The sequence below is a fragment of the Aspergillus homomorphus genome, assembly GCF_003184865.1.
Source record: "Aspergillus homomorphus CBS 101889 unplaced genomic scaffold BO97scaffold_57, whole genome shotgun sequence".
NCBI lineage: Eukaryota > Fungi > Ascomycota > Eurotiomycetes > Eurotiales > Aspergillaceae > Aspergillus > Aspergillus homomorphus.
Genome location: NW_020291943.1, coordinates 85096 through 101810, shown reverse-complemented (window position 1 = coordinate 101810; position 16715 = coordinate 85096). Strand labels below are relative to the sequence as shown.

Sequence of the window (16715 nt, the reverse complement as noted above, 5' to 3'; positions counted from 1 at the left end):
GGCTGCCCATGCTCCACTTGGTCGAATGAGGCTGAGCCGGATTGTTTCCTTGGCCCTGAGGAGAACCGATAAGCTGTATCGCATTAAACGTTGAGAAAACCTATCATGTGGTTCTCTTGCTTCGAAAATCTGCGTCTGATGATTAATCTGGCTATAGTATAGATCAGGAGTAGTTGCGTCCACGTCGGCAAACGACATCAAGTTTATTATTGCATACATAGTTGACTTCCATGAGGTATGCTTGGGCGTAAAATCAGAATGCGATCCATGTAAACGCATACAAAGCGTATGACGATTATCTTTTCACTTGTATATCCTAAGATGTGCGAGTTCTACAGCCATCGTCAACCCCAAGACAAGTGCTGGTCAAGCTGTAACGATTGTGCAAATTTCGTGACCAAATCAATTGCGTAGAGCTGAGATACAAAGTTCATCCCAACAACGCACAACAACCCCAACACAAAACCAAACCTCTTACTTCCTGTTCAACCGCGCATAAACGAACCAACAAGGGACCTCCTCATCGCGATGGCTCTCCAAGAACTTGACGGTGGTCCGGTCCACCCACTCCTTTAACAGCGCATCAACGACCTTGGGCTCCTCAATGCCCATGCCATCCTTCAACGCCTTGACAAAATACCCCGCCACAACAGCCATAAGCCAGTCCACGACCGTCTTCGCATACCAAGTCGTATGCGCCTCGTCCTCCTCAGGCGATTTGTTCTTGCGAATCCTCACCTCCTCCATCGCCGGATGCAGCACGCACCTCTCGAACACCTCCTCGACCGTCCATTTCTCTCCAACAGCTGACTCGGCCAGCGTGCGCTGCACATCCGCCATCGTCCGGTTATACGCCAGCACTTCGAACACGTTAGCAACAGCCGGATTCAACACTCCCTGCTGCAGCATCTCGATCCACACCGACCGGCACGCATTGACGGGCGCCGCGTAGTTAACCATCTCCTCGCCGTTGGGGCCGAGCTCCTGCCTTACTAATGAGAGAACCAGGCCACCACCTGGGACAATCTCACGCGCCCGGTGCTTGAGGAAGGCAAGCAGATCGGCGTAAGCTTGCGCGCGGAGTTCCGCTTGCAGGACCTCGTGCGTTGGGATGGGGCCCTCGCGGGGCACTGGGGTGACGCGGTCGAGGTGGTGCAGGGCCAAAAGGGAGAAGGCGACGTCCACTGTGTTGCTGGGCACGACCGGCTCGTAGAAGGATTTCGGGTCATCGAGGTGAAGATCTGGGACCCCGCGGCTGCGGGCCAGGTCATGGTCGAGAGGTTGGTCGAGAGGGCGTGGGAATCATTGGCGGGGCGGTCGTTGAAGATCAGTTGGATCTCTCGGTTGGTGGGTAATTGGTGGGATTCGAGAATCGTGGCGAATGGCTGATGGCTGTTGTTGCTATTGGGTTAGAGGTATTATGGAATGGTTTCAGGGCTGGCTTACGAGTTGTTGCCGTGGGCAGACCCAAACTCGAGCGCAGTGAATGGTCGCTGGCTTTGGCCGGCTTGCGCTGCGCCTGCTGCGGCAAACGCAAGCAGCGGCAAGGCGCTGAGCATGGCAGAGCGCTGCAGCGCCGAGTTGGGGCTGTAGAACCCATTGCCATGCATGGGCACATCGTTGGCGGAGACGGTCTTTGCTGGGGCCATGGTTTAGAAGTATCGGGTTCTATCAGAGACTTGCTTTGATAGTTGATGCTCTTTGGGGAGGGACGTAGTCTCTCATATATGTGTGACTGAAACATGCCACAGTCGTCTCCCCCAGAGTCGGAACGTAGTATACATCGGCGAGTTACGCGGCAGTCCGCTCGCGATATTCGGGGGTTCGCAACGAGATTGAGAGGAAGATTATGCATTCGCTATTCAGGGAAGAGAAGGTGAAAACAACAGAAAGTTCATAGGCCATACCGCACAGATCTACAGCTATCATCTACCCAAGCCGAATAATATGTACACATCACCTCAGACTAACCTTCATCATGTACCGTGACCCTCTCATTTGCTGCGCAATGCGAAATACCGTCGACTCATCCTGCCCTGGGATATACTTGAATCGGAACTTACGCAGCAGCGACATCAGCGACAGATGCATCTCTTGCGCGGCGAAGTGCTTCCCAATGCAGACACGACTTCCCGCGAATACGGATAGTAGGGCATACTATTCACCTCTCCCTTATCGTAGATGTCTAGCCAGCGCTCGGGAATAAACTCTGTCGCGTTCAACCAGATATTTTCGTCCAGGTGAAGCTCCTACGTGGTGGGAAACACCGTAGTGCCTTTAGGAACACTGTATCCGAGAAGCGTCTCGTCCTTGAGGGACTCGCGCGGGCTGCCAGTCGCTTGGCCAGGCACCAGACGCATGGTCTCGTCGATACAAGCCTGCAAGTAGGTCATGCCAGGCATACTGTAGTCGCAGTCCGTCTGCCGGTCGTCGCCCTTTGGGTACCGCCGGTCTATTTCCTCGTAAAGAGTGGCAAGCTTTTGCATATTGCGGAGCAAATTGATCAGAGTGAAGAGCTCCGCGTTCGCCGTCGCCTCGCTGCCCGCAATTAAGAGCACCACGACTTCGTCCTGCACATCTGAAGATCGGAAAGTCGACCCGGGGTGATTGTCCTGGTCGGCTGCCTCGACCATCTTCTGCAAAAGATCCTCGCGCGGAGGTTCCTTGCAGTTGGCGATCAACGCCCGTCGCTTCGTCACAGTCTCGGCCGTGAATCAGAAGACGTAGGGTCCCGCTTTGGGATGAATAGGGTCTTCGAGATCCAGGGCATGAATGTTAGGATGCCTTGCATTTTAAGAGCCTGCTTCAGTCGGTCTTGTAGCGGGTGCGATCCTTTGTAGCGGGTGCGATCCGTTCTTCACCAGGTCAAATGTCTGGCCGAACGTGGTTACGCCGATGATGTCTGCTGCCAGGGACTGAATCATATGCTGCATGTCGACCGTCGCGGTGCCGCTGCGACGCCGTGTCTCGAGCTCCTCCATCAGTACCGAAATGCAGTTCAGCATGAGAGGCTGCATGCTGCGAACATAACGTAAGCCGAACATGGACGAGACGAGACGCTGGCGCTGGCTATAGGCTTTCTTGTCCGTGAAGGCGAGGAGAGTTGGTCGCTGGGGATCCTGTCGAAAGTTGCCGTACACAGCCTCAGATCTGGGCCAGTCCTCAATTTGATTGATGCGCTTGATCTCGCCAGCGTCTGCGACCGAGATCATGGTTGGAGATAGAGCGACGATGGGGCCATACTGCTTGTGGAGGTTGACGGTGAAGTAGTGACTATTATCGGCATCCAATCTTAGTACGGTCGCGTTCGATGGGGGAAAACACCCCTTACCTTTCACCTTTGGCAATCGCCACCTTCAATGGTAAAAAAGTGAGCTTGTGCACCCATGGTCCTGGTATGCGCAAAATCGGAGAGAACAGGCGCTGAATGTACAGAAAAATCTTGGGAATGACATAGCCGACAAGCAGCAGTGTCCAAATGATATTTGTGCCTGAGATGTAAGGCTTGAGGAGCCCGGTGATGTCGATCTGACTCGGTGTCATCTTGCAGGAATGGAGTAAGTACTGGCGTACAGCTGGACACGCTTTTGTGGTGGAAGCTAAGGCTATTTAATGGTTCTCTACTTGAGCTCTTTCGCTGAGGCTGCCGGCGATCGTTCATAAGAAAGTCGCCGATGCGCCTTAAACTCACCAGCAGCATTCAGGCCAAAACTGACTCTAGTGGCATGACTGGTTCACAGAACCTCTTGCGCAGATACAATATCGCTACCGTATTATGGGTTCGGTTTGTATGCTCTGATCCAGTCTCTACGTCACTTCTGCCTGTATACGTGTACCGACTTGAACTGGCAGAAGACCAGCAATCCTTCAAGCCCATACTCGATCCCAAGCACAGTTTGCTTGCGACCCCAAAACGCAACGTATGCATTTGACTTGGGAGGGCCACTTATGAACACATTCCCGACGTCAAGCTGAGACGAGACCTCAGCCAACGCCACATCCGCCGTCCAGATAATAGCACTGAGTCCGCTGGTGGTCTCGTTGGCCACGCAGATTGCCTCTTCCGCTGTGGTAAAAAGCTTGCAGGAGATAATAGGCCCTGCATTAAGAAAAGCATCGATACCATTCTCAATGAGATCATGCATAGAGAGATCGCTCGCTCACCAAAATGTTCCTCCCGAAGGATCTCCGCATCATCAGGGGAGTTATCCAGAATCGCTGGACGGACAAACTGTCCTCCTTCGCTAGTAGAATCTGTACCTTTGCTATTCTCGCCCACAAAGCGATATCCTTGTTCCTTACACTGTCGCAGCGCCGTCTGGATCTTCTCAAACTGCTCTGATTCTGCATTGGCCCAACATTGGTCGCCAGGTCCGCCGCAATCGCATCCGTCATCGCTGCCAGCGCGCGCACAAACTCATCGTAGATTGAGGCATGGATGTACAGCCGTCGCGCGTTGAAGCAGATTTGTCCTGCATTGAACCAGAGTCCGTCGGTGATCTGGGCGGCTGTGGCATTGATATCTACGTCGGGAAACACAATGGCGATATTGTTTCCTCCCCTTCCCTAAGTACGTCATTCATCTGCAGACTCTGTGCTTTGCAATCTGCTAACGTCGCGGAGTCGGTTGACCCCATCTTGTAATTCAGCAAGATCGGAAACAGAGGGTTCTCCGGTGGGGAGCGTTTCACCGACAACTCATCCAGAAGTACCTGGTACGGCACCGCTGAGTGTGTTAACTGTGCGGACTTGCCTTGTGGTTGTAGACAACAGATCCCGGAAAGATTGGCCGGACCGAGAGGCCCGGAAGTGTAGAGGAATCATGTTGACAAACATTCCCACAACTTTGCAGGGCTTCTTTATCCTCGCGTCCCGCGTCTGATATCCCGAGGCAAATGTCTCGTCGTTGTTGACCCAGTAATCGAAAAACCAGTTCGCGTAGCGCAGTGAGGTAGAGAAGCAACGAGGTGGTTCCGCCTACTTTGTGAGCTACCTCTTTGATCTTCGATGCCAGTTGTACCCCAACTTCTCGCTGTACGTTGTGAACTCGGTAGCTGTTCAGTGGCTTTCGTGACGAGACGCGAGCGAAGGCAAACAAAGAGATCGGTGGGGGGATGTTGGCGAGCTTGGTCTTCCATAACTCCAAACTCTCTCGGTACGCATCCTGGGCGACGAACTGACGTTGGAGAATCGTATAGTCTCGATACCGAGGCGCAGGTGGCAGGAATCGTCTCGTAGAATAGATCAGCTGCAGGTCCTTGATGAAGATCTGCGCGCTGAAGCCACTCAAGGCGATGTGTTGGAAGCCTAGGATTAGGAATTGCGTTGTTGGCGTAAGTGATAAGATGGCCACCTTCATTGTTTGGCCTCGGGTGAGATCGTAGACATGTTCCTTGATCGAAGCGTACACTTCATTGACAACATGAGCATCATCAGTGGTATGGATGCTGATATCAATGTGTTTCGGGTAGCACACCCTGAAACAGTTGTGGGTCCCCGTCTTTGGTGTCAAGGAAAAAGGCCGTCCGTAACGATTCATGTCTGTTCGACATAGCTCTAAAGGCTGCAGCAAGCTCAGTGGGCTGCAAGGGGCCTTCCACAGCATATGACATGGTGACATTGAACGTCGTGGGATCGGTCAGGTACTCATGCAAGAACCGAATTCTCTCCTGTGCGAATGACGCTCGCTCCACGGCTTCGAATACGAGGTGGATGTCTGGTATGCCATCTTCCTCTGTCTGCACTACGCTCAGATTCGGAGACAGACTTTGTGGTGTTGAGGCGGATGTTGAGTGGTATGCACTGGATGACTGGCTATCGTCGTCGAGGTTTCGGTTGCAGGTATTTTCTTCCACCTGCAAATGCTTTCGAGTCATCTGGATTACATCGGTTGACTCAATGTTGAGGATACTCTTCATTTGATCAGCGTCACTGATTTGAACATGAGGTGTGGTGGTCTTTGCGGATTTGTCTCGACTCCCTAGCATCTGCCATAGCTCAGGGGCCGATGAAGCGTTACCCGAGATGGTCATAGGTTCAGGCATGGCCATATTGTGGTTGGTGGTCATGAAGCTGCAAGGAAATTAACGAAAGAAAAATGGGCTAGAATACCGAACGATGTTGAATGTTGCACGGTATCTCTATTGGGGCATGGGTCGGATGTCAAGATGGTATCGGATTGTACTTTGGATCATGCAGATAGCCACCGTGAAAATTTTTAGGGTCACTGGCATAGCCCAGGCCAGCGCGAACGGACATCGCCGAGTCACTGCCACTCGGCCAGTTGCTCGCTACTCAGGTTGAGGCGGATGGATTTCGGCGGTTTCCCTTCCGCTTCGAACTCACAAAAAGCAAAAGTATAATCAACCATACAGACATAAGAGAAAGAGCACCACTTGGTAGTAGCCCGCTGTATGACATAGTGCCTGATGTAGCTGTCGCATTTCATGAATATAAACACTGCAGGAATCGCATTCACCCGAGTGGCGCTTGGAAGCTCTCTGGAAATAAAATGGTGAAAGAGCTTAAAGTCGAATGTCACCGATTGACCTCCCAACCACATGTGATAGGTAACGATGGTTTGGAGATGAATTTTCATCTGATTTGGTCTTGGTCGGATGGCAATTTACTGGTTAGTCCAGAATTACTTGTTAATGACCTGCCGGAGGTGGCCTGAATCTGATGCCCTCTGTCGCACAGCAGCTATCTCATCGCTCACAGAGGCAATCCGTGATCGACACCTCCCTCAGCCTTTCTTTGGTCTCATTATTGTCTCATTTTCGTAAGCTCTTGAGAAGTTGACGAGACTATGCGCGTCAGCCATCACAACTGGATGGAGGTATTCGATGCACCAGGAGATCAGTCAATCGTTAGGTGGGTGTTTATTTCGCAAAACGTAGTCCTTCCAAACGGCTCGCAGCACCAGGTGTGGCTGTGTGTGAGCTTGAACGGAAACAGAGACTGCAACAGGATAAAGGAAATTCTCGCATTTGTAGATGCGGAAAGAAAAGAATTGGGGTAGGAAAACGCATCCTTTACCCTGAACCTGGGATTTGTGTCCTCCAGAAGTTGAATCACTTCGTTTTCTTCTGAATCCCTCTTCCGCTGCCGCCTGCTGGGCGTGTCGGAGGATTTCTCGGACGATTCCGGGAATTTTTGATCGAGGAACCTATGAGAGTGATCAGTAGGATTCAATAGATCAGGGACGTTTGTCTCACTGTTACTATTGTTCCTTGCTCTCTTTTGCGACCGGCGCTGTTGGGCATTGCTCTGCCGTTTACGGGCACGAGCGCGTGCCTCATCCTCTTTTTTTTTTTTTTTAGGGCAGCTTCAACAGCTTTTTGTAGAGACTGTTGGTGGACGTCGAGCATAGAAACATCCGTCTGTTCCTTGACGGTGAGTTTCTTCACCTTCTGGAGAAGTGAAGTTTGGTGTCGGGATTGACCGATGGACACGGCCCTAGAAGCGTACCACTGAGCGAGTCCGTCGAGCTTTCCTTTTTCCTCGTTGATGAAGGTATTGAGAGTGTTGACCTCTCCTCCTGTCAATGTGAGGATTTGTGCGTAGGCATCGTTGATGGCTTTCTGAACGATGGCTCCGCCGACGTCTTTTTCGAGGCATGTTTCCCAATAGTATTTGACCTCAGCCTGCTTGAGTTCAATCGCGGAGTCGAGCAGGGTTTGCCGGAGTGTCGTAACTTGCGATTCGAATGGTTTAAGGGCAGTGACACCCTGGGTGCTCTTTCGAAAGAGCTCGGAGCATTGGATGACGGGCGGACGAATAGCCTTGATCGCTGGAGGTAGCGTTCCTTTGGCTTTGTGGTCTTGGAAGCTGTGTAAGGCGTGTGCAGCATGCGAGGACTTTTCGGCTTTGTCTGCAATGCCTTTCAAAGCTTGCTTCACGTGGTTCGAAATTGAACTGACACGGCCGCGACCAGGTCTTCGATTGTTTCTACGATGTTGGTTGCTGAGGTGTTTGCAGCACCTAGCGTTACAACAGTAGAAGGGGACATTATAGTTCTTCGAAGGATAAGTTTACATTTATCGACAGAAAAGGCGTTGAGAGGACAAGGATCACCAAAAGACAAAGTAGCACATACGATGAGCGGTGCTCTCGTCCCGGGGACTCTTCAGCTTCGTGGGTAAGTAAGGGGTATTTATGCCCCATCGGAGGGAAATGCCTGTTCAGCTGCCTGTGCCAGACCGTGAATGTAGGGACGACCCGAAACAAAATAGGGATGAAATGCTAGGCCGTAAAAATTCACTCGCTTCTACGCTATACGCAGTTGCTGACCTTCTCAAATGAACATCGTCATCACATCGTTTTCCTATGAACTGTAGTGAAGTCTTTCGAATGCTGTCCTCACAAGGCTAGGCTCCCTCGACCTAGGATTCTATACATTCTTCAATGGCGCCAAACCGAACGCCAACTTCTCAAAGTCCAAAATCATATACAGCCCCTTCACAATCCCATCGCCCATAGAAATCAACGTTGTATCGCCCGACTCCGTGCAACTATGCTTCCAAACATGCGCGTTTAGGTAACACCCGCCCGTCTCGTAGATTTCCTGCACATACTCATCAAGTCCTACCGTATAATTAGCCCGGCGATCCAGCTCATACATCAAGGACGGAAAGCCAGGGGCGGCAGCACAATCGACCAGATACCAGTCCTGTGTCACGATACCCGTGGGAGTCGACGTCCACTGGCGCGCAATGGCCTGCACCGTCTCCGGGTCCGCTTTGCGCCCGCCCGTGAGACGGATTAGTTCGGCGTACTCGTTCGCGCTGACGGGGACACCCAGGCCCTCGGAGCCGTCATCCAGCACGGCGAGCTGGGTGATTAGCTCGTCGCTTGCGTCCTCATGGCGCGTTGTGCCGCGATACTTGTGATCGATGTCGTCTTCGTCGAGGTGATCCTTGTTGAGCGCGGAGGGTGGGAATGGCACGGCGTAGTTCGGCGACCACCTCGTTCCGTTGGATGAGGCGGAGGCAATTCATCCGCCCGTCCAAGGCGCTGCCCAGAAGTTCCAGACCGAGGGCTTGATGGGCAGGAACATCTCGTCGCCGAGCCAGGTCGGCGTCACGATCGGTTACCATACTACCTTGTCTTCGTGGTAGAGCGTGGTGCCGGTACCGCCGAAGACGAACTTGGCGTCTCCGCTAAGGCAGGGCGTTTTCGAGGATAGCTTTGAGCAAGCGTTGAATCCAACCTGCGGGCTGATTTGGCCCCGCTTCCAGGCTTGGTAGTGGACTGGGTGATACGTTTCGTTAAGGCCGGGGACGACGGGGGCCAGACCGAAAGTACCGCCGAATGGAACGACGGGGACGTAGAGCACCGGGAATGGGAAGTCGGAGACTTGGAAAGTGGTGTCTGCTGAGGCGCAGATAGTGTCATCATTGATGCGGACGGTGTCGGTAACGTAGTTGACGGTGAAGTCGGGGGATTAGAGACTGGTATCCCATTTCTGACGGCGGAGAGCGGTGTTGTTGCTGTAGGTGATTGAGGCGCGCTCGTCGTACTAAGACTGTCCCGATGCGACGCAGTGCGCCGGATCATATCGACCCTCACATCGGGCGCTACGAACAAAGAGAGCGGCCCAGGCCCAGTCGCTCAGGACAGTGAGGTTTTGAGGTGGCGTGCCCACGGTGATGTTGAACAAGTAGCCGAATTCGTTCCAGATGACGGGCACTGAGGCGGATGGGAGCGTTGCCGTGGATGTTCCTAGCCAGCTGAGGCTGTCACCTACTGGAACTTGCCAGTTGGAGACTAAAGAGTCAAGACTGGTTGTTCCGGATTAGAAGATCGACAGAAGGATGGACGCAAGCGCCCCAAACAGGACGAGAAGATACATGGCGATAGATTGTGATCGCAGGAGGCTCTCCGAGCACTCATACACACTCCCATGGCAGCGATCACGTTATAACCAGTTTCCTTTAGCACCTCAAGTTATCAGTATCTGAGTATAAGTTACGGTGTAGAACGTACTTCGGCGGGTTGTTCACAGCAGATGGCAGGCCTGCCCTACAAATGCGCCGAAGGATCCACCCCTCGGTCAATCGACAACCGCCTGTCAGATAAAGTCCCCGCGACGCACCGAGCATACAACCGACCAGTATGAAGGTTTCCAGAAACCTTCCATTCTAGTCCTAGACCTACCTTGGAGTGGCATCTCTCCCGCCGATCGTCGATTCGCTGAGCGGCAAGAATCATAGCCATTTTAGAGACATTCAACTCAGTAGTCCGTTCATTAGGACCATTGAAGAATTTCCACAGTGTGCAGGTCGGTTCAACCCGCTCCAAGGAGAAGAGCTTCAGGGAGCGAGACGGTGAAAGTGGAATCAACCAACACATGCATTTGAATGAAACAGACTCTGGTGCTGAAGCTCCCAACCCTCGGGCTGGATACAGCGTCATCAAGTGAGATTTAACTGGCTCCTTGATGCATGCCCACTTCATACTTTTCCTCGAAGACTAGGCGATGCTATTCTCGCGGGTGCTCTAATTCTGTGTGTCAACAGAACGTCGAACTGAAGATCATGGTACTGCAACATTCTTTATAGCATGATATATTGTTGGTTCGGGTTCCGCCAAGTTTGCACCTTAACATACGGTTTTTTCGTAGCAGTTGTTAGATAGGTCATTATTCAGATCTTTGGAATGAGCTTCGTAGTCACAGTCATCTGCAATGGAATAGAGTTCAGGCCATTTTTGAAAATCTCTGGCATGTGAAAGCCGAAAAAGAAGAAAGACGATGGTAAGTAGAATTTCAAAAGTCCCCTTCAAATCAAGCAAAAAACCAAGGAAAGTGCCACAAGGAAAACGACAATTGAGCACTCCGCAGGAAAATCGCTCGACCAAACAAAGCATTGACAGCTGTGCCTCATGGGGATCAGCTGTGATCAGAGATATGGGGATGAGATTTCTTCACGAGACAGATCGTTCAAAGCAACTTGCCTAAAACGAGACTTGGGAGTGCGACTTGTGTCATGCTCTTGAGCTTGGCCACTGCCGTGATTTTTAGAGATGGATGTTATTGGAAAGATTACTGGATTGACACTACGCTCAAACTTCAGCGGGCACACGAACAAGAATGCTGTTTGTACGGATCTGGAACTCAGCTTATACCGAAATGACGGTTAAGGCCCATAGAGTCGTACTCCTCATAGTTCAAAAAGCCGATCAACGGGCACAACACGCAACCAAGGGTATTATACCACAAGGTGTAACGGTCGCTGGCGAGCGTGTTGAAGTGCGCCAGGACGATGCAGAAGATGCCAGGCTGATGCGGCTGGGCGTTGGGCCATGGGTAGTAGGAAATCGAGTCCAAAAATAGAAGGTCGTGCCCGGGTTCGAACCGGGGTTATTGGAATATTTCCTGGCGCATTTGCAGGCGAGGTCAAAATCCAAAGTGATAACCACTACACTACACAACCAGAGGACCGTTGCTCCCATCCGCTTTACCAACACATCACACCTTGAGACAGGATCATCTAAACAGGGTCTTTAGGAACCGCTAGTTGGAATTGGTCTTGGCAGCGTCGCCACGGAAAATGTAACACGGTGTTGCCAACCTGCAATCGCAACCAATTTTCAGGGGGCTTGGGCCCTCTTCGCACATTTAGCTGATTTTCTCCCTTGACATTGTATGCCGAGATAACACAGCCAACCTCTTTGACAACGTCTGTGCTGCCGCTGTCGATCGGCCTCTGCCAGCAGGCGACATGATGGGGAAAAGTAGCCGTTTCGGAGCGCCACTACCGTGACTTGCGTGTGATCAGCCCATTCACTACACCGAGGATCGACTTCGGACGTACATGTTTACCAGTTGCCAAACGAAGCGGAATTGTGCGGCTACCAGGACTGGGCAGGGAGCAGGGTTATATTAGATGACATGTTTACAGTCTGGGGAAGTACCAGGTCAGCCTGAGAACCCTCGGTCCACAATTGTGGTTGCGTTCCACGGCTCTCAACGCCCGCGGTTTCTTGACACCTATGGTTCTATTAATGCTTAGCCTCGACCCCAGGTATTGCAGACAAAACCCTGCCCTTCCGTGTCCCTGCGATGGCTGCTGCATAGAGTGTTTAATTGCTGTGCCAGCCAAGTATTTTTCTGGTCTCTGCTGCCACATTGCCTTGCAAGAGTCATGCCATGTTCCTTTATCTGACAAACAATATCTTACCGTACTAAAACGCGTGGATCAGCTCCACCTAACCGGGGCTGGATCGCTTCACAGTTCACACAAGTTCAACCACCTGGCACTTCGCACCGTATGTGCAGTAGTTACAGACAAATTCGCTTTCAGTCTCCGAAGTATACTCTTCAAAATTATTCTCGAGCCCTAAGTGTCAAGAAGCGCTAAGCCATATATGGGCTATGTATACCTATGCCTGTATCATATCTTTCGGGCGTACGGCCATTACAGTCGCCTGATGTATTTGTTTCATGAATGTCCATGATAGTGATACAGGGCTTTTGGAATGCTCTATTATGCAAACTATACAAACCACGCAGGCGCTCTGAGACAGGCAGCTTCCAGACGCTTGAAGGTTCCTGAATCAACTTCTCAACCAACTCCCACCCTATTCGGCCTGTCTCCGAGCAGCCAATAGCTTGCTGATAATCAACCGACTTGTCGGTCAACAGTGAGCGTGATATCGTACTCTGGTGGCTGCAACCGCCCATGGTAGCCCTGTCACGTCACGGAGAAGTATTGGCTACCCACGTACAGTTATTCCGCGGTACTAACAACACCATGGTGGCACCAGTAATATTCCTCCTTCAGGGAGCTATGGGCACTCCCTGCAGTAGTTGAAGCACGCATCCCTCTCAATCTTTTAGCTACTGGGAAGCAACCCCGCAGTATACCCCTACTCCTGGTGACTTCGGCCGTTCTCCTGCCTCATCTATATACAGTCCTTCCTCTCCCGTGCATCAACCGCAGTCCGATCAGCTCAAGTTCGTCCAACTGTCCGATTGGGAGGAGCGGAGACACTACGATGCAGACTCACCTATGTACCTCCACTACTCAGTCGAGTGGAAGGTCACCGTAAACAACCGAGTAGTAGCAAAAGATACCGAACCGAACCAGACTTGGTTTTAGCTCCTAGTGCTTATTGGGTCAAGGTTTTGAGGCAGAAGCTTGAGAGTCGAGTCAAAACGAAGACTCAGCGTAGCAGGCGTGTCAGGTCAGAAGATACAGCAGTGGTGGTGTCAGTAAATGATCGCCCCCAACGTGACCTCAATAAATGGTTCGAGAAGACTAGCATTAAATGGTCGGCTGTTGAGCAGCAGATCGCAAAATGGAGCAACTTGTTCCGTATAGACAAGAAACTCAACTTAAGTATCTAATTCAACTATGTGAATGATGAATATTCGACCGCATCAGGCAACGACAAGAGGGGAACCAGATCTGTGACCAGGAAAATTCTTGCTGACCGTGATGCTCAGATCAATGCTGAAAGCACTTTGGGGCAAGTTCAAGCTTGGGGCCACGTCTATAGACTGATGCGTTGCCCTGGAAAACCGTGCGACCTGGGCAAATAGTACTGGCAAGATCCTATAGGCAAGAAGCATCACAGCCTTAAGACCCATCGTTTGATTGATCTGGTCAAATACGTCCGAGACGAGCATTGCACCCTGGAAACCCATGATGATATTCCTGACGGGATTCGTGAACAGCTCTATGCAGAAGAGCAACAGAGAAGTCGAAGTCGCGTTCAGAAGGGTTTGTCTGTGAACACTTCGACTGGATATCCCATTAACATCAATGTTCTACCCACTCAGCCTTCTCAAACTCTATGCTAGCTAACACGCCTATCACGACCCAGATTCAACCACCAGCGAAGGAAAAGCTGAAGATACGTGGCCCTCGGGACACAGCCGTGAGAGTTTATTGTGAATGGCAAGAATCGAACGTAGTCGACGAAAATCTCAAGGCCAATTTTCGAGAAGCACGTGCTCTGGCAATCAGTAATGGATATGACCTCGAGCAAGTCTAGCGAACAGGACCCAGGGTTTTTCGTTGGATTTTCTAAACAGAGTCCTAGTGGGCATTGCGCGACGTTTTGTCAATGACATTACACACGGTTGAAGAATGTGAGGGACGTTCAGAATGAACCACGGTCTGGAGGTGGAGATATAAATGCTGTAGTGCGGGGTACGGTCTGTTCACATCAAGATAACACATGCTGATAGGACTTTATTTCTATATTCCAGTAACTATTATGAACTTATCAAGGATTAAACGTATTTCTACTGATGACTGATGCTTTATGTACATTCGGAGGATAAAGCTTGCTTCTACAAATTGCATAACACGGAGCTTGCATAAGTGCGAACAAGCCAATGATAGGGCCTCACTCTCCTCCTCTTACCCCTCTTTTCAGCAGCTCTCGACGAAGGCCCGGGGCTTTCATCCGCCATTTCACGTCATTCGTTCGCACCCAGTTCTTTCGTTCGCGACTAGAATCAGATTCTTATGAATAATTTGGCTTGAAATCTACGCTTTTGGGCGACGCCATCACCAACTGCCCACAATGTCCAGCAAATGAAGTCTGGTATTTTGCATAAGGTGCTCTTTGAAACCTCTAGAGAAGCAGTATTCTGCTCAAGTGATGAGACCAAAGCGTGTTCTTCCCTGGAAAGATTTGGCTATTTAATGTGGGCCTCGCCGGATCTGCTATCTCTGGGTCTCGGAACGGCAGTCCCCACCCCACGCCAAAGCAGTTCCGTCCTCAGCGGGTAGAGTCACGTGATAAGCGGCTGAGGACCCCGCCCCGTCTTTCAGCTCATGGAAGTCCAACAGAGGCCCTTGCCATAAGCCACACGCAAGGCACTTGAATCCAGCATGGCATCAATATCATTCCGTGGCAACAATCATGGGCTCCAAGTTGGAGATAACACTGGCTCCATTCACGCTGAATTCCATCTGCCCCCGGGTAAGAAACCCGACCACGATCAAGGCCACCTGACTAATAGCCGACCCCCCTCAGAGCGACCGGAGACTCCACCGAGCCCTTTATCAACGGTCCAATTCGCGCGCAATCGTGATTTCATCCGTCGTGACGCACTGCTCCGTCAGATACGGGAGAAAAGCTCGGTTCCAGGGTCGAGAATAGCTCTAGTGGGCCTCGGCGGTGTCGGGTAAGTGTTGAGCGAATAGGGCTTGGCTTGGTGCTCACAACTCGAAGAAAATCGCAGCTTGCTATCGAGTACTCGTATCAGGTCCGATCCGAGTCAGCCGCAACGTGGGTCTTCTGGGTGCACGCGAGCGATGAGGTCCGGTTCGAGCAAAGTTTCCGGGAGATCGCAGACCAGCTTAAGATACTCGGTCGTCAGGATCCGAAAGCCAACATATTCAGACTGGTTGAGAACTGGCTACGGGATGAGAAGAAAGGGAAATGGATCTGTATCCTTGACAATGCGGATGATGATAAGTTCCTTTGTTCACTTCCCACGGCAGAGAAGGGAGTTTTAACAAAGGAGCCATCAAACGCCTCGACGAAGCCTCTCCTAGAATACGTTCCCAGAAGCAGGAACGGATTTGTGATTATCACGAGTCGGAGCAGAGAGGTTGCGCTCAAGATGGTCAAGCATACGGATCTTATTCAAGTGAACCCGATGGAAAGATCTGAGGCGCTAGAGCTTCTTCAAAAGACGCTTACTCAATCTGGGGAAAGCCAGGAGAATCAGCAGTTAGTGGAAGAGCTCGAGTGTATGCCGCTTGCGATAGTCCAGGCGGCTAGCTATATTCGAGAACGAGGAAATCGCTATTTGGTACCACAATACCTGAGAGACTTCCGAAAGAGTGACCGCGAAGCGACAAACCTGCTCAAAAAAGAGGTTGGCCACCTTGATCGGGATTGGGAAGCAAAGAACTCAATTTTCATGACCTGGCGAATATCATTCGATTATATTCGCCGCGAAAAGCCCTCTGCAGCAGAATTACTTTCACTTATGAGCTTTTTCGATCGTCAAGGGATACCGGAGGACCTTATCCGCTGCCAGCCATCAACCATCCGCACGGCAAGGACAGAAATCTCCAACGACTCTAGTGACGGGGAGACCTCTGATTCTGAATACGGCGGAGGTCCGGACTTTGAAGATGATGTCACAACCCTAAGGAATTACTCATTCATCTCGATTGGCGAGAGTGGCACTTCCTTTACTATGCATCGGCTAGTGCAACTGACTACGCGCGCATGGCTGAAGTCTTATGGAGAAATAGAACGATGGAGGGAAAGATTTATACGTAATCTATCCGACGAGTTTCCTACAGGTGAATATGAAAACTGGGGAAAATGCCGCTCGCTCTTTCCTCATGTCCGTGCTGCGATGTCTCAACGGCCAAAATCACGAGAGTCTCTATTAAGATGGGCCACACTACTTTATCAAGGGGCATGGTATGCGTCAGAAAGCGGTAATATGGCAGATGCGAGGGACATGGCATCGAAGTCGCACAAGCAGAGACAGAAATTGCTAGGTGTCCAGGCTGAAGAAGCCCTTGCAAGTGCTGCGATGTTGGCAGAAACATACTCACGAGAGGGCCGATGGGAGGAGGCGGAGCAGCTCGAGGTGCAGGTCATGGAAACAAGCAAATAAAGCTTGGCAGTGACCATTCTGACACGCTGACAAGTATAGCCAACCTGGCATCGACGTATTGGAATCAAGGCCGATGGGATGAGGCGGAGCAGCTCGAGGTGCAGGTCATGGA

General features: G+C 51.3%; 5 protein-coding genes and 1 non-coding gene across 6 annotated transcripts in view; 2 read left to right on the top strand and 4 right to left on the bottom strand.

Annotated features, from left to right (window-relative positions):
* Positions 1-474: 474 nt before the first annotated feature.
* Positions 475-1913, bottom strand: BO97DRAFT_462426 (S-adenosyl-L-methionine-dependent methyltransferase; the record flags this gene model as incomplete). The annotated part of the gene is made up of 3 exons (XM_025699416.1): positions 1447-1913; positions 1249-1401; positions 475-1192 (listed from the first exon to the last, which is right to left on the bottom strand). The coding sequence occupies exons 1-3, from the start codon at positions 1647-1649 to the stop codon at positions 475-477; spliced, it is 1074 nt and encodes a 357-aa protein (XP_025547014.1). The 5' UTR covers positions 1650-1913.
* A 43-nt stretch (positions 1914-1956) lies between these two features.
* BO97DRAFT_462422 (cytochrome P450) lies at positions 1957-4820 on the bottom strand (the record flags this gene model as incomplete). Its single annotated transcript, XM_025699415.1, has 5 exons — positions 4445-4820; positions 3332-3491; positions 2862-3273; positions 2254-2702; positions 1957-2128 (listed from the first exon to the last, which is right to left on the bottom strand). Exons 1-5 carry the CDS (start codon positions 4515-4517, stop codon positions 1957-1959), a joined length of 1266 nt encoding a protein of 421 aa, XP_025547013.1. The 5' UTR covers positions 4518-4820.
* A 529-nt stretch (positions 4821-5349) lies between these two features.
* Positions 5350-6247, bottom strand: BO97DRAFT_231854 (uncharacterized protein). The gene has a single exon (XM_025690730.1). It carries the CDS (start codon positions 6066-6068, stop codon positions 5454-5456), a length of 615 nt encoding a protein of 204 aa, XP_025547012.1. The 5' UTR covers positions 6069-6247; the 3' UTR covers positions 5350-5453.
* Positions 6248-9680: 3433 nt separating this feature from the next.
* Positions 9681-14001, top strand: BO97DRAFT_438055 (uncharacterized protein; the record flags this gene model as incomplete). The annotated part of the gene is made up of 6 exons (XM_025697891.1): positions 9681-9739; positions 12842-13036; positions 13075-13343; positions 13389-13545; positions 13582-13771; positions 13831-14001. 6 exons carry the CDS (start codon positions 9681-9683, stop codon positions 13999-14001), a joined length of 1041 nt encoding a protein of 346 aa, XP_025547011.1.
* Positions 11337-11435, bottom strand: BO97DRAFT_t253. The gene has a single exon. It is a non-coding gene; the product is annotated as a tRNA-Gln (tRNA).
* Positions 14002-14837: 836 nt separating the features above from the next.
* Positions 14838-16715, top strand: part of BO97DRAFT_473365 (uncharacterized protein) — a gene marked incomplete at its 3' end in the record, with an annotated part of 3171 nt that continues 1293 nt past the window's right edge. The window contains exons 1-4 of the mRNA XM_025700228.1: positions 14838-14940; positions 14995-15145; positions 15193-16576; positions 16606-16707. Coding sequence (XP_025547010.1) covers positions 14850-14940; positions 14995-15145; positions 15193-16576; positions 16606-16707 — 1728 coding nt within the window. The 5' untranslated portion in view covers positions 14838-14849. The remainder of the gene's footprint in view (positions 14941-14994; positions 15146-15192; positions 16577-16605; positions 16708-16715) is intronic.

What these genes read in the sequence shown, in the direction of transcription:
- BO97DRAFT_231854 (XM_025690730.1), bottom strand. Translation starts at nt 6,068, where the DNA reads ATGACCACCAACCACAATATGGCCATGCCTGAACCTATGACCATCTCG.